Source organism: Catharus ustulatus, chromosome 1 (assembly GCF_009819885.2).
Source record: "Catharus ustulatus isolate bCatUst1 chromosome 1, bCatUst1.pri.v2, whole genome shotgun sequence".
In the NCBI taxonomy this organism is placed as follows: Eukaryota; Metazoa; Chordata; class Aves; order Passeriformes; family Turdidae; genus Catharus; species Catharus ustulatus.
In genome coordinates, this window is record NC_046221.1 from 55,614,109 (window position 1) to 55,638,603 (window position 24,495).

The 24,495-nt window shown below is 40.5% G+C and overlaps 1 protein-coding gene across 1 annotated transcript in view; it reads right to left on the bottom strand.

Moving 5' to 3' along the window:
• Positions 1-24,495, bottom strand: part of STK17A (serine/threonine kinase 17a) — a 29,799-nt gene that overhangs the window by 4,230 nt on the left and 1,074 nt on the right. Inside the window, exons 2-6 of the mRNA XM_033069794.1 lie at positions 16,684-16,896; positions 8,867-9,011; positions 2,413-2,539; positions 953-1,001; positions 643-822 (exon numbers count right to left, since the gene is read on the bottom strand). Coding sequence (XP_032925685.1) covers positions 643-822; positions 953-1,001; positions 2,413-2,539; positions 8,867-9,011; positions 16,684-16,896 — 714 coding nt within the window. The remainder of the gene's footprint in view (positions 1-642; positions 823-952; positions 1,002-2,412; positions 2,540-8,866; positions 9,012-16,683; positions 16,897-24,495) is intronic.

Here is a 24,495-nt window from a genome sequence, read left to right on the forward strand (position 1 = left end):
TTTGCCAAAAAAGACCACAGCAGTTCAAGTAGATGAACTCCTAGCATTTAAAATAAAGGCTTTCATAGGTCCATATTGCCAACCAACTTCTGAAGTTTATACATTTATATATAGAAAAATTCTCCAACTTTTACATTCTTCAAGTATTCCCACAGACAAGCAGTAGGCAATTTCAATAGCTGACATGTCCCATGAAGAACTGGTAATGTTCCACAGAAAACACCTGTTCTGTTTGGGAACCTGGAATTTCCAGTTCGCTGCCCATTAAGAAAAGTGTACTAATGAAGCAGAAAAGGCAACTTTCTCTACCAACCCATCCAAAAGTAAGGACTCAAAGCTCAGTTCATCTAAAAGACTTTAGAAAAGTACCTGCATGAAGAATGGGTGTTCTGTTCACTGCTACAAGCTACAGTTTATACACAGTGTAATGAAAGCAATTTGAGTTTTAATTACTAACACTTGGACATCATTTGGAATATACAAGCGTGGATGGAAATGGAGGAATTCTTATATACATAAAAAGCAATAGCACAATGAAATCGAAATCCCCTTATACTTCAAAAATGAAAACACTAGCACTTGCTGCATATAAAATTAAGTCAGTCTGATGTATTAGCCTATACAATTGTGTATTTTACTTACTCAGGTTTCTTAACCAGCAGAGTTTTGATGAAATCCACAGCAGACTCTGATACAAGGTCAAAGTCCTCTCCCGAGTAACTTACATTCATTTGAGATATATTTAAGAATGTTTCTTGTTTATCATCCCCCAAGAAAGGTGATATCCCTGTTAGCATAACATATGCCAATACTCCAATGCTCCTAAATTACAAGTAAAAAGAAAAACAATTTTTAGTTCGTCTTTTTTTCTTAAAAGCAAACAGAGAAAAAAATCCCCAAAGAACAACCCTTTTCAGCAAAGTTATGATGACCATTAATTTGTTCAACTTACCACATATCAGTTGCTGTACTGATTGGGTCATAACTCAGAATTTCAGGAGCTATTCAGGGGGGGAAAAAAAAGTGGATTTTGTCATATGCAGACATTACATTAGAGCTAAAAAATGCAATACAGTAATTTCAAGACCATAAGGTGCACCGGACTATAAGGTGCACCCCCCGGGAGTCGGCAAAATTCGCAACTTTGTAGATCATATAAGGCGCGCCAGACTATAGGGCGCACATTTTTTTTTGCGGTGAGGCTCTGCCCCCAGCTCCCCCCGCGCGGTTTCTGGCCGAGGCCCCGCCTCAACCCGGCAGCCATTGGCTCCTGGGCCTGCCTGTACCCGGCAGGGGTGGTGCCGCGGGCCCCCAGGGCCGCCTGTACCTGGTGGGGCCAGGCTATGGCTGCCGCCCCTCCGTGCCGCCTCTCTGGGGCCAGGGCATGCCCGCCACCCCTCCGTGCCCCCTCCACAGGGCCGAGGCGTGCCTGTAGAGGGGCCATCCTGCCTCCATGGGGCTGGGGCGTGCCTGTGGAGGGGCTGTCCCGCCTCCATGGGGCCAATGCGTGTCTGTAGAGGGGCCATCCTGCCTCCACGGAGCCAGGGCATGCCCGCCGCCACTCCACCCCTCCTCCACCTGTCAGCCATGCCCCTGCCGGCTCCCCCTGTGGCTAGCAGCTCTCACTTCCGGGTAGGCAAATTTCTGAACTTTGTCAATCAGATAAGGCGCACCGGACTATAAGGCGCACTTCCGGGTTTGGGGGAAAATTTTAGTCAAAAGGGTGCGCCTTATAGTCGTAAAATTACTGTAATGGTTATGTGGGAAAATTTAAGATAAGCCATTTGAAGCATGACAGTCTTTTGAAATCAAGATATTTCTCTTCAGGTTATTTAAATGGTTTCTATCATTCACTGTTTTTTAAGTGTAACAAAAATGTTTTCCTTTATTGCCATTTTATTGTCATCTTCAGAAGCCATGTCAGTCTCTTTCTCAGCTGAGGAATCTGTATACAAGTTTCCTACAGACAAATCAGAAATAGTCAACATTGTGTATTCCAGCACTGTAACTCATAACTATGAAGATATACCATGCAACTTAAAGATATTTTCAAGGCCTGGAGTGGTTTGGATTTTTTTTAAAAAAATAGAAAAAGCTACACTGGCTAAAATATTGTCTTCAGAGACTGAGTATGCAAAGCTAAACTTTTAATCCAAGTAATACTTGTTAACACTGCTGGTAAGAATCATCTAAAGCATCTCTTAATCTTCAATGTAAAGCACACAATCATAGTTCATTAAACTGGCAAGATTTGCCAGTTCTACCTTTGACAGCAGTACCAAGTAGTACCAAGTAGTAACTCGACCTTGCAACACAGTAACTACACAGCCAGGCTGGTATGCTCCAAATTCTCTTTTCACTCCCCAGAAGCCTGGACTCCTATATCACATCACTCCTACAGTAACAACTTACCTACATATTCTGGAGTTCCCATGATTTCTCTTAGTTCCTCACTGCTCTTCATTATTCTGGAAAGGCCAAAATCTACTATCTTAACATCTCCCAGAGGAGACTTACTGGTTAGCAGAATATTTTGGGGCTGAAAAACAAGAGAAGGAGACTTTTGGGATCACCCAAAACTAATGTCTGTGACATCATATTGCAGAATTATTTAGACCATGAGCAACAACAGTGCCTCCCATAACAAGTATGATACCCTGGATCATTTATATATTTCCCGCAAGGTGATTTTGAAGAGACACGTAGGCTAAAGGGAGTGGCAGGATTTTCAATTTAGAATTGAGAAACAAACCTTTTTTAGCTTAGAACATATTGGAAATACATGCCAATAGCTGTCATTCAACAATAGCATAAAGTACCCCCACACTTGTACCTCTAGTCCTTTGTATCACCTTTTAAACTCCTCTTCGCTCCTCAATTCTTCCAATAGATGGTGTCAAAAACCTCCCTTTGAAGGGTGTCCAAAAACACCCATCAATTTAAAAAACCCTGAACACACAAAACTATTTTGACTGCACCTGTTTAAAGGTCTGTTGCAACCAACCTGAATCCTGTTCAAAGTACAAACAACTGTATTACAGAATACTAACTGAAGAACAGTTTTAAAAAAATATAGCAGCCTGAAAAACTGGTTTTTAAGAGCATCACCTTTGGATAAACTTGTTTGCACTGACGTCACTAGATCTTGGTTGTCTTCCTTCAAAGTACCTTCATGGTCATTAAGAAGTTCCTTACTATTTTAAATGCTAGCTCAAGTTAAAAAAAAATTTTTTTGCAACTGAAGCATACCGTTGCCAAAAAAAATGAAAGGCTTGACATTCCCTACCCCCAGACCAGTGATCACACTGGGTTTTATCATTAACTTCTCCAAATGTTAGTGCTGACAATTAACACTGCATTCATGCTTCTAGTGAACACAAGTTCCATGAAAGTGCAGAAGTCTATTGGGAACCTGGATCATCTCACATCAGAGTGGTTGAAAAGAGAGGACAAAAGAGCAAGAACAGCAAAGCAATCACTGACTGATAATCCAGCTGGAGTAACACTAACATTTATACTTCTTTCCTTATCACAGAGCTGCTCTGTCCTTCATCCCCAGAGTCACTCATGAAGACATACTCTCACATGAACAGCCTTGTTTTCAATACAGAAATAAACCTGGGCAAGAACATTTAAAAAAAACTTGGGCCGGTTCACACTGCAAGACCTGAATATAGTCAAGTTTTTTGATTCCTGCAGAGTTAAACTGTTATTTGAAACTAACTCCATGATGTTGTCCATTTATTTTCTGTTTATAAACCTACATATTAAGAATAGATTTTTAAATTTTCTTTACAAATTGGTATCTGGTGACTATACAAAGGCTTTTGGAGCTGCACATTCCCACATTCTTTATAGTTCAGATTTGTTGTTCTCTATTTGTATTAGAAAAGCAAACATCAAAAAAAGCTGGCCATGCCTCTCTCATTGGTCTCTCAGATGTTACTCCCAGTGAGAAATTAAGTTATGTTGTGAGGAGTCAAATTAAAAGCATATATAAAGCATATATTTAAATGAGTAAAAGTTTTGTGAAACCCTTCAGCCCTGTATTTTAACATTTTAGCAGATAAAGGAGTTGCCAATAGTTTTTATTGTCTTTTTTAAAAAATCTTATTATGCAAAACACACCTATGCAGAAAAAAAACCTGTCTACAGTACGAGTTGAGTCATAACTCTAAATAAATTCTTAATGAAATACCAGTCATTTTCCTATTTTAAGGAATCATTATGGGATTCTTGCAAAGTGCCAGCCCTAAGACCAGCATGAAACCTTAAAGAACTCATAGCTTTGAATTCACCATAGTTTTCAGCTTGACACCATTACTCAAGCTTTCAGAAAAGGAAGAACATTTCCTCACATTTGTAATACTGCTTCTCTTTTGGTTTTACTCTGCTAGAATTCATCTTGGTTTGCCTAATGCCAGTCAGCCCACAAAGACAGGAGATGCCAGCTGGAGGCTCTCCTGGTGGCTATTCTAAAAGGGGCCTTTCACTTTTACCCTCAAGCACTATTGAAATTGTTGACAAAAACCATCAAATGGCAATGTTTGAAGACCTTCCTCTCTACTGCAGCAAGGCTTAAAGGTTCCATTTTGATCCTCTTATTTTCTTGCATCTTCAGTTGGTTTTAAGAAGATACATAAAGACTAAGGACACACAATAAAGGTGAAGTTTTTAATCTAACAAAGCTTCACCTTACCTAATTTCATTAATGTTTCAGATTATCTAATCTAATCTATATCTATATCTAATTACAGTAATTTCACGAATACAAGCCGCACCAATTTGACCAAAATTTTGGTGGAAACCCGGAAGTGCGGCTAATATTCCGGGGCGGCTAATCTATTAACAAAATTCTAAAAGCTGCCAACACGGAAGTGAGAGCCCGCGGCAGCCCCAAGCCAAGTTGGAGCCCGGCCGGCCCCGGCAGAGGTGGGAAAGCCTGGCAGAGGCGGGGCCAGCAGTGTGGGGGGCGGGCGGCAGAGCCTGAGCCAGCAGGGCGGGGCAGGGAGGGCGGCAGAGCCTGAGCCAGCATGGCGGGGGAGCCCGGGAGAACTGGGGCTAGCAGTGCAGGGGAGCATGGCAGAAGCAGGAAGGCCGGCGGGTGGGGCTGCCTGGCAGCGGGGGAAGCCCAGCAGAATCGGGGCCAGCAGCGTGGGGGAGCCTGGCGGTGCGGGGGCCTGCAGTGCCGGCCAGGGCGAGGAAACGCGGCGGCGGTGCAGACGGGAGGGGGCGGCCGGCGAGCCTGGTGGCGGCGGCGGCAGCCCTGCCGGCGGGGCGAGCGAAAGCGGCGCTCGCGAAAGCGCCGCTCGGCGAGCGAAAGCGCCGCTCGCGAAAGCGCCGCTCGGCGAGCGAAAGCACCGCTCGCGAAAGCACCGCTCGCGAAAGCGGCGCGGGGCGGGCGCGGCGCTCGCGAGGCGCGGCGCTCGCGAGGCGCGGCGCAGGGCGAGCGAAAGCGGCAGCGGGGCGAGCGAAAGCGGCAGCGGGGCGGGCGGCGAGCCCGGCGGCGGCAGCCCTGCCAGCCGGGCGAGCGAACGCGGCAGCGGGGCGGTGCTGACGGGAGAGGGGGGCCAGCCAGCCCGGCGGCGGTGGCAGCACCACCCGGCCAGCCCCGCCGAGCCGTGGCGCTGAGCTGGGCCACCCGGCCCCGTCGGCAACCATGAGCGGGCCGAGCCTTCCTGGCCCCGCCCCGAGCCAGTAAAGCCCGCTATGCCGCGATCCTGTTACTAACTGGCCAATTTGTGAAAGCTGCGCACGGATTCTCGCGACGAACGAAAGTGCGGCTAATATTCGGGGTGCGGCTTATCTATTGACAAAGACAGCAACATTGTCGAGGCACCGGGGGTACGGCTTATAATCCGTGCGGCTTGTATTCGTGAAACTACTGTATATAATATTCAAAACCCCTCAGATCCCTAGAAGAAAAGACAGGAATTATCCAAGAAACAATGGCAAGAAATGTGAAAAACAGACTAGCTGAGATATCCCAGCTGCATTACATCTAAAGACACTAAACTAGGGTGATTCTAAAAAAAAATAAAGGACCCTCATATCTTCTTCCTCAGCACCCATGCCTGCTTAAATTCTCTTCCATTCCCAACTACCATAAGCTTTTACCAAGCACCAATTCAAGATTAAGTCAAACAGCAAATGAGAACACAGAGAACGGAGACTTCCCTTACTCTGCAGCTTTTAAGCACCATTAAGAGGAGATGAAAGACTCCTGACTACAATCTGTGCACACCCTGCAAATTAAATAGCATCAACACAATACTGTCAAGTGATAATTAATTTGCACTTGGTAGCATTATATTTGCTCTTCTTCCAAGTCAAAACTAGGCTACATAATTGTATTTTGCTATTAAAAACAAGACACATTTCAACTGTCTTTCAATAGAACCATGCTTTTGGAAAGAAATTATCAGGTGACAACCTTGCCAAGCCACATCAAAATACCCCATTTCTTTCTGCGGTGTTTAGTCTCAGAAAAAATCTTGTATCTATTCAGAGGACAAAGCGAAGCTAAAGCAAGGTGATAGATCTGGTTCATTAGATTTATAATATAAATATTAAGCTGACAATTACATACCGACAACCACTTGGGTTTAAATTCTTCTGGGTGTAGAATTTACCTTTTTTTGAAGATGCAACATATGGAAAATTGGATGAACCTTTCCAAACCAATTTGTAACAGACTAATGAAATGGAAATATTTAGAGACGCAAAGGTAAAACTAATAGCACAAAAACCCCATTTTAGCAAGAATTTGTAAACTTTGCTATTGGCAAACACCTTGCACAGCAACAGTAAACATAGAGAAGTCTTCCAAATGCCATCACAAACAAAGTACTTAGTAAATGCCACAAAGTATTTAGTAAATTTAAGCAATAAAGCAGTGCTTTAAAGCAGCATGAGACACATGATACAACAGCAGATGAGGACTGTGGGTTAATAAACATGCAGCCAAAGTAAGCACCCAACTTTTTGAGTTCTGTCAAAAATGGGCTGTTTTTAGAAGTCTTGCAAGGCATGTAGATAAATTAATGCTTGCAAGTCATGGGTTTTAATTCTATAGTTTCCATAATTTTTATTTGCCAATACTCTGAAGACTTCCATAAACTTTATTTTGCACAAGACTGATAGTTTTATATATCACGACAGTCGTCACATTGCAAGTAGGACTCCGATTAAACACACATTGCACACTGCAGTAATGTAAACGTGTTAATTAACCTCAATCACTAGACAATTTCCTCTGCTAAGGAGCTTCCATAAGGCAGCAAAACAATGCTGGATTTTTCAGTGAGAACTGCATATGCTCCATGTTACAGCATCAGTTTTCTGACCAGTTGGAAAGCTTTTAAGTAAGCTTTTCATTAATTTCTTTTCTGGACAAAAACTGTAATCAACATCCCAAGTCTACTTTTGCAAATAAGTCATCATATAAAACTACTTTCAGTTTCAGATATCAAGCTGATGATGCTCAGAAACACCATAACTTTAACTACAAACACGTACAAATATATACTGTCCACAAAAGACATTGAATTTTACACACTTTGCTTCAAGGAAATTCAATGGCCAACCACTGAGACACTGAATATCTTGTTTAAGCATACTGGGACTTTGAGGAATTCTAACTGCTCCTTTTTAGTCTTTCTGAACACTTATTCTCACATTGCTTGCTAAAATCTTTCATTAATTCTTCTTGTACAATTATTAATATTCTGTGTGCACAACTCAATCAAAATTTCAAAGTATTCCACATAAAATTTGAATAAATGTTTGGAAAACCAGGCAGGTGACATATTTGTGTGACATTAGCTGATGAATGGTTCGTGACTTGCTAAGTTAATATATTAAGTACATACAGCTTGATACTGGAATCTACTGGTAAGTTTATAATAGTGCCAAAATACAGTTAAGCGTAAGTAAGGATCTTAGCAACAGAACAAACATGCAGCAGCTTAAAATATACGTAGTAAATATGAGAATAGGACATGTAAAAAGAATTTTTTAAAATGTAATGCAAGTAAATTTTTAGACTGCTTAGTAATACTAGTTCAACCTCACAATGAGATACAGTTGCATCTTCCATATGAGTACATGGATGGAAGCTGAAGAAAATTAACTGGAGCTTGCTGTCCATAGGAGAGGATAGTTCTCTAGATCCTTATTACAATTCCCTTCTTGACCATACAATTTCAGAGGATGGCAATTGTACTTCTCCCTTGATTTGGGTCAAAACTATTTTTCAACAAGAAAAAATACTTGTTTCAGTAAATCATGATAATTTGTATACCAATAGGGTGTCAGCCAACTGTTTGGCAGCAAATGACAGACATTTAAATTAGGTTTTACAGTAACTGGGGAAAAAAGGGAAGAAAATGCTCTAAATGTACTTAACACATGAATTTACCAGTCCTGTTTGAACATTTCATTCTGAAACATTACACTTTATCCACCAATGCCACTACCACCCTTCTTCTTCATTAAAATTCAAGTCAATACAAAAAACAAACCTGGTTTTCAATGGCCTATAATACCCAGACATTTTTACTGCAATGTAGAAATAACTCGGGTCTTACCCAAAGCACTCCTTTGCAATTTAAGGTGCAAGGCAAATTGACTTTTGAATTGATTATATTTCACTTAATCACATGAAGTTTATATTTAACGTAACCATAAAAATCCCCCAGAAGGCTTGCAGACCTGCTGGCTACTCTATCCCAAAAGTTTAATTTTTTCATTCAAGGTATAATTAAGAAAAACTCTGTTAATTACAACTTGGCATCATTGTGACATATTGCCAGCAAGAAAGTTAGCAGATAAGAAATCAATAAGAAAAATACAGCACAAATCTTACCTTTAAGTCAAGATGAACAACATTGTTTCTGTGCAAGAATGAAACTCCTTCTAATATCTGCTTCATAAGCCGCTTAACATCTTTTTCTTTGAAGGCCTCCTCTCTTTCAGCCACACACTGGTCAAAGATTTCACCTCCAGCAGCACTGTGGAACAGTAGGAATACTGTTAGTTCAGACTAAATTATAGCACCCATTTGGCCCTACTCATACTTTTTTTTGTATAGGCAGTATCAGCAGGAGGCATACAGTAAATTCACGAATACAAGCCGCACCATTTTGACTAAGATTTTTCTCCCAAACCAGAAATGCGGCTAATACTCAGGAGCGGCTAATATGTGAATAATTTTCTGGCATTTACAACCTCAGAAGTGCCAGCCAGAGTGCCGAGCCGAGTAGCTGCAAAGCCGGCATTTCGCGATTGTTACAAATTGTTACTTTGTTGCGCCGCAGGTGGAGCCTGGCTCCCTGGAGGCAGCACGGGGGGCAGGGAGAGAGGCAGGAGAGCTCTCTCCTTCCCTCCTCTGCTGTAGCCCGGGGGAAAGACAGGGGGGCCCCACGCCGCCATTGCCGCGGCTCGGGGGGAAGGCGGGGGCCCCGTGCCACCATGGCCGCGGCTCGGGGAGGAGGCGGGGTGCTCCGTCCCTGCCTGCCACCACGGGGCAGCGCCGGGCCGTGGTGACTGAGCCCAGTGGCAGCAGCGGCTGGCCCCCAGCGGCCCCGTCGAGCGGCAACACCGGGCTGGGCCACCTGGCCCCGTTGGCAGCCCCGAGCGGGCCGAGCCTGCACAGCCCGGGCCGAGCCAGTAAACCCCACCCTGCCACCGTTCTGTTACTAATTGGCAACTTTGTTGCACGCGGGTCCTCACTGTGAACGACAGAGCGGCTTATACTCGGGTGCGGTTTATTTATGGACAAAAAACAAAATATTTGCCAACGCCCAGAGATGCGGCTTATACTCAGTGCGGCTTGTATTCGTGAATTTACTGTAATCCAATCGTGATATTTTCAGTTACAAGACATTTGGCAAGGTTTTACAGCCTTGGAAGTGTTTTCTGCAGTATGACAGCTTTGAAGAGAGGCAAAGACTTTAGTCTTTTAGGTTAAAGAATATGAATAGTACAGAAATTTTGGGGACTACTTTTGAAACACTCCTGATTTCGCTTCCAGATGAATGCCACAATTGTTTGAGGACTGAGTTTTCATAAAAGATGTGCCTTTTGCCATTCCTATGAAACTACTTAGAAATTTGGCCAAGGCAAATCTTTGCAAACACAAAATAAGCAGCCCCATCTCCCATCCTCCTCAAAACACTTTACACATACCCAAAGAATAAATGTAAAGTCTGCAATTGAATTGTTTATGAACTCTCTGGTATACAGGGATGCATTAAGTTTCTAAACTTCTTTCATCTAAAAACAGCTCTGAAAACTTTTGCTCTCAGCTTGCATCATCTTTTGTTTATATATGCTTAAATAAACAATAGAATAACAAAAAATATAAAAGTAACTTGCTATGAATGAATGTTTTTAAAGTACTCTGAAGCCACATGCATACCAGCTCTGTATAGAAATGGCTCTAGAGTACTAAAATTGTTTTACATTATAACCCTGTAGCATCAGAAGTAAAATAAACTGAACAGAAGCTCAATCTTAAAACAAGAATGGGCATAAGAATGCCACTTTGCATATGGATTGTTGAACTCCTACTATGAAATCAGCACATACACCCTTGGCTCTGCATGAAATTCTATATAATCACCCCTTAGAGAAAGGTAGTTATACCCTCAAGGGAAGAATCCTCTCCAGATACACCAAACTGTGACATGCAAAAATGACTTCACACAAGCATTAATCTTTACTGATGCATACCCATCTACTCTGCCTTTGCTTGCTTTTTTCCAATGAATTGTACTGCCTAGATTATCCCAAAGACAGCCAGGCACATTCAACATGAACATAACAGCAAATGAGAGTTCTACAAAAATGGTGCATTTCAACTGCGCACCCCCAGAAAAAGAATACTTAAATATACTCAAATTTTCATTTTGTTTATACTAACTTTGATGCTACAGTCCTAGTACTTTCAAAAGCCTCATGGATTAAAAAAAAAGAAAAAGCTTTTTGCCCTCCAAGGTATTCTCACTGCTCTTATTTTAAATTTCCCTTGCCTTTTCTAAAGAGCTTTACACTTCTGTTCTATATGCTGGCTAACTGGTACAGCAGTACAATTTCATTTATTAAACTAAGATTTTCTTTCAAAAAACCCCTCTATTATTTTTCTTCATTATGTATCAAAGATGATAGAGGTCAAGAATAACTGAGTTTTTCAAAAGAATATTAACAATGTAATTCCTTTTGAAAAATTTCATATGCCTGACACTATCACATCTTTCTTCAGTCCATTTTTATTTAATTCAAGGAGATAGCAATATTTCAGCTTTGAACAGGATTCAAATACTAATGACATTTTTTAAATTAACATCAGCTAGCATATTCTAATATCCTAAACCAAATTCCTTGAAAAAGCAACATGAATAGGATTTTCCAGATAGGAATAGAAAAAGATCTACTGCAACCCATAAATTAAACATTTTGCCTTAAGAATGCCATAATATGTTACGTGAAGAGTGATTTAATTCCTTGTAGCAGTGAATTATAATGCACATACAGTGATAAGATCTACTACAAAAATTACTAACATGGTATGTTTTATAGCAATAAGCATGGGATTTTGCTGGTAAAGCTCTGCCACTTTAACAGATCCAGCTGAAAAACTAGTAGAAGTTGACAGTGGGGGGGCCTTAAAAAGCCCTGCTTGCTACATGCCTACTTGGTAGGCATCTTTTTCAATTTGTTTATTAGTGTAACAATTAAAACTGAGGTAGACACCAATGCTAAAATGTAAGCTACTTAGAATTTTAATACTACACTTAAAGAACTCTGAATTATGGGTGTTAAAAGTCAAGGCAATAAAAGTTGAAGCAACGTCCCATCAGTGAAATCAAGATTCAGTGCTACCTACCAATGCAAGAGTAGAAAACCCTAGATCCAGAAACTTTATTTAAGAAAAAAAAAAAAAGTAAGTCCCTCCCAATACTTCTGAAGATGCCTGGGTTCATCAGCATTTTTATGAGCGAGACATGCAAATACAGCTCCCACATATGCACATCCACTTCATAACTTACGAGACACAGGCATTCTCAGCTACCATAGACACTTAGGCTTTACAAAACAGTTTCACATGAGAAAGTGACTTCACATGCAATGCTTTGGTTTTTGATCTTAACTTTGCTGTTTAGGATGCTGATGGAACAACTCCTTCTGGACAATTCATTCGGTCCCAAAAATACCACATTCAAACAAGTAACCAGTAACCCTTTACAAGAACACATGGAAATTTGATACTGCAAGACAGTTTTATGTATTGTTGCCGTGGAGCGAGCTTAATGGATTCCCTTAAGCAAAACAGTCTGGGAGCTGTGAGCCAAAGCCAGTCACAAGTGGCTGGAAGCACAATGTCAAAATGAACTCCAAAAAGATTCTCCTGCACACCTATTGCAAGTTTTGCCAAGCTCTTTAACAATACTTCCAACTTACTATTTTGTACTCTCCAGCTAGATTTCAGGCAGGAAAAAAACCCTAACTGTAGAAAGGCTCAAAATTCCTGCTAGGAAAGGATCATAGGGCATGTCACTGTTATGATTTCTGTATATACGCAGACCAGGAGTTCTCTAGTGTTAATAATATTTACCCATTTTTCATTAAACATTTTCAATTAGTTTTTCTAATTGTCATTATGAAATAACCTGGCAAATGACCAGGCCAGCCAGAAAATGTTCTTAGGGGATAAAAGCAAATAATTATCTTTAGGACAAAAAAGTTTTTAGGAAAACAGGTAATCTGAAAAAAAATTGATAAGGACATATTTAATGGCAAAACATTTTGAAATCCAGTGTTACTTAGAATGCATTATTTCTTTAGCACCCCCTTCCTTAGCTAAGTGTATGAAAAACATGTGAGACAAAAGAAGGTTTTCTGAACTTGAAAGCTATGGAACCATAATTCTTCAGCTATTTTAATGTACTTCTGAAAGTTGTGCCATTATTTTCTCTCGTTTCAAGTGAAATCCAACTGCTCTTCATCAATGAAAAGCATGCTAACACTTTATTACTACTTAGCAGCATAAATGAGCTAAAAGTCATTTGGACATCTAGAGAACTGATCTTTGTTACAATTATGTTGACTTTAGATTAAATGGAGACTACTTATCTTCCTTGAAATATATCTTAACAATTAACTGTATGAAATTCAGCATCAAACTTCTTTCAAGTGCACTTAGGAGACACTAACACAGTAATTTAACTTATCATTAGAAAAAGATTGAACAAACCTATTTCAGGGCACCTTAAGATATGAACCATTCCCCCAGCTTTAATGGATCAGACATTAAGTAAGTGTTCTGAAGGATGCAGAAATACAAATCACCAGATATGTAGACCAATTCCTAAAATAGACTTGATTTCAATGCTGAGTTATATACAGTCAGCAATGGACAAAAATTTACTTCCTGAATCTTCAACTCTGTCAAAAGTCTTTCTTGAAAGGGTTATCTTTGAAAGATAATGGAAAGTCATCTAGTTCCTGTACATGGAGCTTACAGTGCAAGACGTTTACACCACAGCAGCTGTAACACTACCAGCACTACCAGATTCATGCTCACTGCTGCTGACAGCTATACCTCTTTCCTTGGCCAGGCTTACCATTGGATAGCAGGTGCACTTACTGGTAGCTTTTCCAGTGTAAGGCCATGTAATGTACCAATGTCCCCAAAGCCTGAGAAAACTGTAAATCCATGTCTGATAAGAGGACATGGGAAGAGAAGCATCCAAATACATAAAATTGTAGATACTGGTCTTAAAAGTTCTCAGTTCTCAGACAAATTATTTTTTTGCCTTCACCTTTCCTATCAGGCAGCCCAAGAACTGAATGGAACACAAACAAAGGTAACTAAGACCATATGAGAAGTTTTCCCCTAAAATTTTTTTAGACCTCCTGTATTTATTCGAGACTGCTAACTAGAACAACTCTGCTTGCTACTCAAATGGACAAGATGCAAACACTGGAGCAGCAATTACTTGTGATTACAGTGGGTTTGCTTCAAGTTCTGTCTGTTGAAGCCCATGCCAAATGGATCACTTCCAGTCACACCTCCAGTAAGCAGGACAATAAATCATGTCCAAGACTATGTAAGTCCATTAATATTAATGGACATATAAGTCTATCACATTATCCAGGTCCAAATAATGACAGGTGTAAAAACACTTCATCCAGCATATCAAATAAATACTAACTGTGTCTTTAAGGTGATAAAGACAACTTCTTCTTTTTAAAGCAAGTGTAACAAAAGTCTACTGTATTTACACAAGGCTCTGGCTCAGTTCAGAGGTTCTTCATAACAAAATATTAATGATGAAGATTTTTGAAGCTCCACTTACACGTTTCTATACATTTGACCCACTAATTACCTGCTAGTATCATCTATCCCTTCCATAGATGTGCAAAACATGGCGATGAACACTTATGAAAAGACCAGTTCTTAAGCATCAGATGCTCTAATGCTCTTTCTTTCAAAAGAAATTGGAAAACGACAGGTAGGTTGCATATAGGTATCAAGTCCAAAAGTTACCAAATTTACTTTTTCTTCTTATACCTGATATGTCAAGTTTCCTGGACTGTACCTCTACCTTTTTCAGCAAAATTCCAGGTTCTTTTAATTCAATTTTCAGTGAAATACAGAAACATAACTGACCCACAGATTAATTCCAGGCTCTCTATTACCCCTTCAGATTTACTTACTCCTTCAACTCTGACTTGAACACCCTGATTGAGGTCTTATGACAACAAACCACAGTCAGAGACTGTTATGAGGGTAGATACAGACAGCCCTAGTTTGTTATGCTACAGCTGAAGCCAACACTGTAATGCCACTTGCTTCTCACTGCTCAACACTCAATATTAACATGGCCAATTTTAAGTTCATTTTCTGTCAAAAACTGCTTGGAAGACAACCCTCCATGTAACACTAAAATTTCACTTTCTGAAACCAAAACATTTCCTAATTTAAAACCCTCAGCCCTTATGACAGATTCTACATGAAGACAAGAAACTTTAAAATCTCAGAAGGTGAAGTTAGTGGCTAAGATTAAGCATTTGTTTTACTTCTTCAGGAGATAAAGATCTGCCACAAAGACCATTAAGCTTAATAGAAACTGAAATGCCCTAGAGAAGCTTGCAGTCTAGGTATGTTCTTTAATCCTCTGCATACAGAATGTCAGAAATTCACTAACATTCATACCTGTTTTGTTGCAACATGTCTTTAGAACACTTTGACATTAAAGAAGCATACAGACATACTTGCTGAAGTCAGGGAAAGAATGTTTTTGCAGAGAATGTTTTTGCAATTTACAACTCCAGCACACAGCTATTTATCTGAAACAAGGTATGACTGTTTGATGCATATAAACCAAATAATTTTGCTAATTACTTAACAACCTAGTTAATACTTCAGATTAAAAGTTTTGCAACTGCAAGAAAATTGAGTTCTAAAAGAAAACTAGGAATTTTGCATTGAAATTATCACAAAACTCATTGCTCATTTAGATTCCACTGTCCATATTAAATCCTATGGGATCGAAAATGAAACTGCATTTAAATTTCTGCTAGTGTTCAAAGCAGGCATTTATGAGTCTTCAGTAACAGCAGTTAAAACCACAGAAGCTCTGTCACACCTATGTATTATAAAAGATACTTGAATATTTCACATATTATGACTTCATTAAGGGCACAATGAAGTTTTAAAAATGTATTCCAGAAGAATTTTGCCTTAGGAGACATGGTCTCATTCCATTTCCCTGGACTTTAAAGATACAGTTTCTTTTTACTTCTAAACAAGGTATCATTTGGACACAAGATTTCTTGCCATTTCTTTCTGCTATCAAGTAAGAGAAGAGCTGCACAAACTAGATTTATCATAACAAACAAGTCACTTCTGAGCTATTGAGCATCACTGTTCCTCTCAATTATTTAAAAGCCATAGAGCTTAACAAGAATTTAGAGTTCAGTAGCAACAGCATTTGGCTGAATCTTGGGAGCTAGCTAGATGCCTTACTATCTAAAGCCATTGGCATATGAGATGAACAACAGCTGCAGGAACACCCATCTGGACAAACTCAAGTGGAGAAAACCACACAGACAAATGCAGAGTCAAGTGTCCTTTGAAAGAAATCATTCTAAGTCTCAATCCTCCTCCTTTCTTATCCCAAAAAGATACTGTTCTAGCAAGTTTTCTATTGTAGAGGGTTTTAATAGTTTCTTTTTAGCAATGATGTTGCTTTCAATACCTTTTTTAAAACTGGTAAAAAAGGGCACAGCAGATTTCATCCCATCTTTGCCACTGTAAATGAAATAAACTTCAGTTCTTGAACAGATACTCCTTGTTTCTTTCCTCTTCCTCTTTTATATGTAGGGAGTGTACAGAATTCATATTTCATTAAAGATGCTTTAGGTACATAAATTATAGTTCAGCTTTGTAAGATACTCCATAATTAGAGAAATTTGTTATAATCTGAAGTAGTTATGAGATTGCACATAACTTCTTGTAAACATCATTTTCTTAGCAGTTTTTCTTGAATTTAAGCAAGGGTAACAGGAAACGCATAAAAACTTTTAAATTATTCACATTGATACACAGTATTTTTACATTATTGCTTTTAAGCAAACACTGCAGAAAGTTATTCTGGAATTATTACTAATACTTACTACTCCAGGACTAAAATCATCTCTGTCGCAGTTTCATAAACTTCATGCAAGTTAATGACCCAAAGGTTGCATTGTGCCAGCTCAAGGACTGCAATTTCGTGGATTATTTCCATCCGACAGTCTTGGCCCTTTCTTCTTTTTCTCATGAATTTTGCTGCAAACTCTCTTTCAGTGTCTTTCTGGATACACTTCTTCACCACTGCAAATTTTCCCCTGAAATTAAATAAGAATTTAGTTTTACATGCCTTAGTGACAGCTTTAGCACCACCTTTATAAATTAACATTTCAGGAAACTCAAACCAAGTCACTATTAATGGCTGCATTTAAGATTCAATCTGAGTTTAGAAAGATGCTTTGCTGAATGATGATCCCTGTGTTCAAACCACCCCAGCCAAGAATGTACATAATTTCCATGGAACATAAGGAATTAAAAGAAACCTAATCAATTCAAACAAAACGGTTTTCAAAAATACCGAATAAGCAAGCTGTGCTAGTTCCCAAGACTACATTATCCTCAAAATTTTAATTTAAAAAGCTGGCAAAATCAAAATGTACAAATGAGCAATTTATGCTTTAACTACATCACAGTAACCCAGTTATTGTTTTCTGAAGGATCCCACCATATCCAAGGGAACAGCACTCTCATTGAATCCTGCTTCATTTGCCATGCCATATCCATACACTGCATTTTTCAAGACGGCACTTTGTATTTTCACCATGGCATGTCTCAAATGATAACAGCTGGAGTTTTCTGATTACCAGTTCTCAAAACCCCTTACTTATACAGTGAGACTAAGAATAAGGAGCACAGATAATTTAAATACAATGAAGTAGCTTGACTAACATCAAGCTCTGTAGTACGATTTTGCAGCAATGTCAAGGTGAATAGGAACACCGAGAGCAGAGAGAGCTGAGCCCCGTGCTTAGCCCACATTAATGAGCGTCACCTCGGCAGAACACGCACCTGATGATGCACCAGGGCAGCTCAAACCACACTGCAGTGCTTGCGTCACACCACTTCCCCCACAGCACTCTGGCACGAGTGGCAGCTCTTAACTTCCCTGCAAGAGTCCCACATCACCTGCTCCACTCAGTTCCAGTCAGACAGTGCTGATTTTTAGACTGAAAAGGTATTTTAATTAATACCTCTCACTAATGCAATGATGAATTCTCACACTTTGAAGTACAGTAATCTTACTTTAGCTCTTACCATACAGGTATAATGATCATCAATACTACCTTTTTTAATTTATATGTAAACATTTTTTTATAAAGTTGCAGGAAGAGATTTGAGATCTTTATTTTGGTTCTTTACTTACTGTAGAGTTGCTGAAACCAAAATAATAGTCCTCATCTATTTTGGAATACAATTACTGTGGGTTTTGCCTCTCCCATCTCTGAGCTGAAGTTCACAGAATTACAGTAAATTCACGAATACAAGCTGCACTGAGTATAAGCCGCATCTCTGGGTGTTGGCAAATATTTCGGTTTTTGTCCATAAATAAGCCACACCTGAATATAAGCCGCTCTGTCGTTCGCAGCGAGGACCCGCATGCAACAAAGTTGCCAAATACTAACAGAACCGCGGCATGACAGGGGGTTTACTGGCTCAACTAAGGCTGTGCAGGCTCGGCCCGCTAGGGGCTGCTGATGGGGCCAGGTGGCCCAGCCCGGCGCTGACACTCTGGGCTGGCCGCCGCCTCTGGGTTCGCTCGCCCCGGCCCTGCTCCCGCCGCGGCACCGGCCGGGCACGCAGAGCACGCCCCGCTCATGCCGCGGCGCTGGCCGGGCACAGACCACCCCCTGCTCCCGCCACGGCAGCGGAGGGCGGGGGCAGAGCACCCCCCCTCCTCCCCGGGCCGCAGCAATGGCGGCGCGCCCCCCCCCGTCCTCCCTGAGCCACGGCAATGGCGGCGCAGGGTCCCCGTCGGCTCCCCGGGCCGCGGCAATGGCGGCGCGGCCCCCCCCTCTCCTCCCCAGGCCGTGGCAATGGCGGCGCGGCCCCCCACCTCCTCCCCGGGCCGCGGCAATGGCAGCGCAGGGCCCCCGTTGGCTCCCCGAGCCGCGGCAATGGCGGCGCGCCCCCCCCCCCGTCCTCCCCGAGCAGCGGCAATGGCGGCGGGCCCCCCCCCCCGTCCTCCCCGAACCGCGGCAATGGCGGCGCGCCACCCCCCCGTCCTCCCCGAACTGCATCAATGGCGGCGTGGCCCCCCCCGCTCCTCTCCGAGCCGCGGCAATGGCAGCGCGGGGTCCCCCCGTCTCTCCCCTGGGCTGCGGCAGAGGAGGAAAGAGAGCTCTCCCGCCTCTCTCCCCGCCCCCCGTGCTGCCTGCAGGGAGCCCGGGTAACACAGTAACACTGTAACTATCGCGGAATGCTGACTTTTACTGGCAGGTGCTTGGCTCGGCGCCCTGGCTGGCACGTCTGGGGTTGTAAATGTCAGAAAATTATTCACAGATTAGCCGCCCCCGACTATTAGCCGCACTTCCGGGTTTCCACCAAAATTTTTGTCAAATTGCTGCGGCTTGTATTCGTGAAATTACTGTAACTACTTCAGCTCATGTCAAAGTTTTCACTCTCACAGCCTATCGGCAGATGATTGCTATCCATGAAATGTAACTGCTAAACAAAGTTGTGGTCGGCTTGCTTTTAATAAGCATTTGTTTCAAAATCACAGTCTAAATGAATCAAGTTAAGTAAGTACCCACAAAGTGGGTATTTGCTACGCAATCTCAATAAAATAATTGGACTTGTAACCACTGATACAGCCACAGTTATTCCTCTAGAAGTAATATTTTGCATAAGCACATTATGTACAGCACAATATGTATTAAGACTAGATCACAGCACAGTCCAGATGTCTAGTGAAGGCAGACAAACAGTAAGAATACGCGTTCAATGTCTTGAATCTAACTTTTTGGGAACTTGTTCTTAATTACTAATACATACATGAAGACAAAACTATTGAGGTTTGTAAATGCAGGAAGATAATTTTGCACAAAATTTATGTACAATAGAAAGCTATGCATTTATGAAAAGTGTTAAGACTCTTGTTCAAGTTCTTAGCACCAAAAAACATCTCAAGAAAAAAAATCAGCTGGTGAGTATGTTGTCAAAAAACAACACATAAAAATAAATTGAGAAGCCCTTTAACAGCAAGTTATTTAAACATCTGATAGATACTAAGCCTTACACCAATAAATCTAGGTCCCTGCCTGGGGTCAGCCTTCTCTGTCTTCCTTATACAGCCTCTGAATGCACTGCGTACTTCCTCTTGAATGCTGCCTTAGTGCAGTCAAAAGCTTTGAATTCTAGCACCAGGAAGGACCTAGAGAAAGTGGCTTAGAAAAGTTTGAAATCTCTGTAGCACAGCTTTCAAGTACTGTGCTGCTTTGAATTACATACAAAATCTATCTGGAAACAAGTTAATTAGCCTAATAAGCACTGATGTTGCCAATTCACTGTGCATTAGTCACTATGGAAATAAAACAGTATTCATGGAGCAGCAAGAAATGGCAAGAGCCACCGTGTGTGGCCACGCATGTCCTGTTTAGCTGAGCTGGCCAGAAGCCTGATAGGTGACGTAATTCAAAGGACAGGTTACACGGGAGTTCAGCCAGCTGACAAATACTAATTCTAAATTGTTTCAGACCAAGAATCCTGCCCAGATTCCTTATGGTTATGCCTATAATTAGAGCAATTATAACTACTGCCTGTTAGAACTCATCTTTTCTGAATACAATCCCCAAAAAGATCAAACTTGACAAACCTGGTGTTTATAACCAGTAGAACTAATTACTGCGCAGTGATCTAGATTCACGTCTGAGAAAATTTCAGAGCTAAGATCCAAAGATAGCATCCACTATATGGTTAAGCCAACAGATAAATTTTAAAGAATTTCTTTTTGATTGAGGCAAAATAGCAGATAAGACAGATATAAAGAAGCATTCTTATACATTGCATACACTTCATCATTGCTTTTCTTAAAATCCTGCTTTTCAGAACTTATTATAAAAAAGTAAATAAAATGGTGTTAGATCACATCATTGCTACTTTAGTGCATTGAGAAGAGCTATCAGTGAGAACATTGCATGGAAGGAAGAATAATTTTGAGATTAAAATCTTAATGCGCATTTTTCAAGCTGAACACAGACTACCAGACATCCAATCACAAATAAAAATGCTTTGGAGGGAGACAGTAGGAAACTCTAAGTAGTTCTCAGTCCTCACAAGAGTCTCATTCAAGAATTATGATTTAAGATAAATCATATCTGATTACAAAGAAGCTCAATGTCACCTTTTCAGATTGCCAACAGAATTTGCACTGTTTTATTACACGCACATTGTAGCTCAAAGGAAAATTGTCAAGTTACAAATCAAATGTCAAATCAAATAATCAGGAACATTTATGTCACACCAATTAAATTTCCTTGTCCTAGGTTCAGAACAACAGAGAACTAACCTTACTAATTTATTTTAAATATATAAAAATAACTAAGAACTAAATATTTAAAAATAACTAACCTTATTATTAAAGTGACCTATAAAACACTGTCTCTGTAACAAATGCAGGAATAACTTCTTCCTGTGAAGATATTTACTTCTTATAAAGTTCAGAAAAAATTTTTTCTGAGATCCACAATACTATATCCAGTTTATTATATAACTCATATCAAACACTTTTCTGAAGTGTGGGGTTTTTCCCCCGACAATTTTGGATTTCCAAACAACAAAATGCAGAGATTCTATTTCTGATGTTCATGAATAATTTACTCACATAAATTTCTTCTCAAACAGCAAAGCCAATTACTTGCAACTCTTTGTTTTCACTTCTTTTCCACTTTTGCTTAGTTCCACAGCTATTTGACCCCAGCTGTGCTACTGCAAGAGCAGCTAAGGACAGCAGTGTCATGGCACAAAATGGTACAAGTGTCATGTACTGCTAAGACACACATTACTGAAAGCTACCTGAGAAATTAAAATTCTTGCCAGAGCTGTTCTTTTGGGGGGAAAAATCCAAGATATACATTATCTGGACATGAAACTACAGCCACATCACTAGTCAGGAACAAAGAATATTTCACACTCATTGGATGATTACAATATTTCTTACTCTTGCCTTTGGGTGGAGAATGAGTTTGTATGCTTTAACAAAAAACTGGGAATGAGGAGAAACAGCTGAATTGCACTGCACATATTCACATGCATGCACACATTTTGCTAGAAGATAATTTTATTTTGGATCAATCATTTAAGGTGTCTGTTACCTTCCAGAAGAAAGACAGACCAGTCAACTTATACCTTCCTCTAATCCAGCTCTAGAATCAAGAGTATTATTTTCTGCACACAAATTATGACTTCCAATATGTGCATAGATTGTTTCACATAAAAAAGGAGTGCAACATTCCATCAACAAGCTGAAGAATTATTAGCCTAGTAAAACTTTGTCTGCAATTAGGAGGTTTTTTTTCTCCAGGAAAACGAGCAAAGCAACTAAATATAATAGACTCCTTAAGGAAGCTCTTGGTAGTAAAAAATGCATTGTTCCCCATTTTACAGTAGAATTATGGCTTATGCACGAATGGTAAGGGGAAGAGCTAAGCAACTGCTGTCTTGTCCTCTGCAAAGGTTACACTTCTTCAAACTAACCTAACTCAAGCTACCACTGTCTGAAAACATTTATATCTCAGTGAGGTGATGAGAAGTGGCAGCCTTAAAACAATCATCAGAGTTCAGTTTGATTTCAAATCTCATGCAAGTGCAGATTTGTGTGAGAATATTGTGACTTTGAGGACAGTAAAATTATTAAGGCTGTGAATACTGGACCAAAATGTCATATATTAAGTAATTTCACTTAAATCTTTTACTTCCATGTCATCCTTCCCTTTCCTGAGTGTCCATTATAATGAGGCTTTTGATATTTTTCCCAAGTAAACCTGGCTTTCCCAACAGCTGTGTTTCAACAGACTGGCAAATGCCCGTTCAGCTACTGAACGAGGCAGCACCTTCTGAAGCACCTAAGCTCTACATTCTGAAAGCAGTTTTTTCTCTGTGAGCAGAACTAATGAAGCCTGACTTCCCATAGGTTTGCACCAAAGTTCCTCTGGTAACATTGTGATTCAGATTCTCCTAGATTCATCCATGTCTTTCAGGACTGCTTCCCTCAGGATTTTTGCTCCCTAAAGTGCGGCCAGAGCCCCCATCTCTCTCTTCCCAGCATTACCAGAACTACAATACCTTAACATTTTGCCATGTTCCACTTTTTTCCCACCTCCCCCAAACACAGGGGACCAGAGAACAGAAAACAAAGGCTCCAAGTTCCCTGAGAAGTCCAACAAACGTGTTGACTGACAGACTGGGAGGCCAAAGACCGCGCAAACTTGCTGAGCTCATGCAGCAGCCCTGATTTCAGCAAAGGTGATAAATCTACTTGCTTCTTTCTCTGTGCTCTCAGTTTTAAACATAATTCATACGAATGTTGTTATTCTCAAACCTACCCGAAGTTCCACTCTTAAACTGTTTCTCTGATTCTGAGGAATGGGATGGGCAAATACAGAGTGTATAACTTTTTCTACCAAATCTTAATGCTAAAACAGATTATGTTGTGTGCGCAAGGACTGCTTTTCATCTGAGACAAAACCTGCCATACCTGGGTGCTAATTTGTTCTTTGTAAAGATGAACTCTACCCATAAAGAGAGAATTACACAATTTATGAACACATAAAAGAGAAACAAAATGTGTTAATAAATTATCAATAAACTTACAGTTATAAGTGTCAGAGAGACTTTGCACCTACGTTTTGTTGCAGAGTTGGCAAAAAATAGTCTTTAATAGGGATATTTGAGCTGAAGTATATACTTTTTAAAAAGTAAAGTTTAAAACTTGATTAAAAAACCAAGAATATGCATTCAAATGTAGAGATTTCTACATGCTAAAAGAGAAGATAGTGAAAACACTTGTGAAGTTCGGGAGAGATATTCTGAACCAAAAATATGTGCAACTGTTGCTCAAAACCAAGATAAACACTTAGAAATGCCACTTAACTCATTTTAACTACAGGTGCAAAATCATAGCCTTCATGTGAAGGTCATCTTTAAAATATTCAAAAAATACTCCGCACAAAAATCCATGCTGCAATTGACTTGTTTAAATTGCAGACTACGACTTGCAGCAGAACACAGTTCTTCTTCTTCTTAGTGTAAAGCAACTCATCTAAGTTGTACTTTTTTGTTCCAGAAGGAACCTTTATCTATTCTGTGCTCTGATTAGGCCGATGTCTATCACCCGGCTCTCAGGGAAATGCTTGTGCCATGAAAACACTGCAAAACATTTTCTGAAGTCATCTGAACTTTAAAAAAAAAACAAACAAACCAAAGCAGCAGTGATACCAGGACATCCTGTGCTACACTGCTCCTAAACCTTTTGGACTGTTTCTAAGAATTTAGGCTGATTTGTAGCCTGCATTTGGTTAGCTTCAGTTTCCAGGCCTTGGACACTGTGGTCACAACAATCCACATAAAGCCTTCTTCATTTCATGGGAGGTTTCTCCCACCTGCTTACCATGTGAATACTTTAGAGCTCTATGTTTAAACAGGTATTATTCTACTGGTACATCAGAGTTACAAAGTGAGCATTAAGCTAACACCTAGGCAATCTAAATATTTGTTAGAGGTACTTATAGCAGCTACATTTGCCTTGAAACTCCTCCTCATCTCCAAAGGGGTTGGTTTTGCCACTGTATACACTGAATTACACAGCGAGCATAACTTGCAATAGAACATACATTGAGGGGATATCTTTCCATACATCCAGT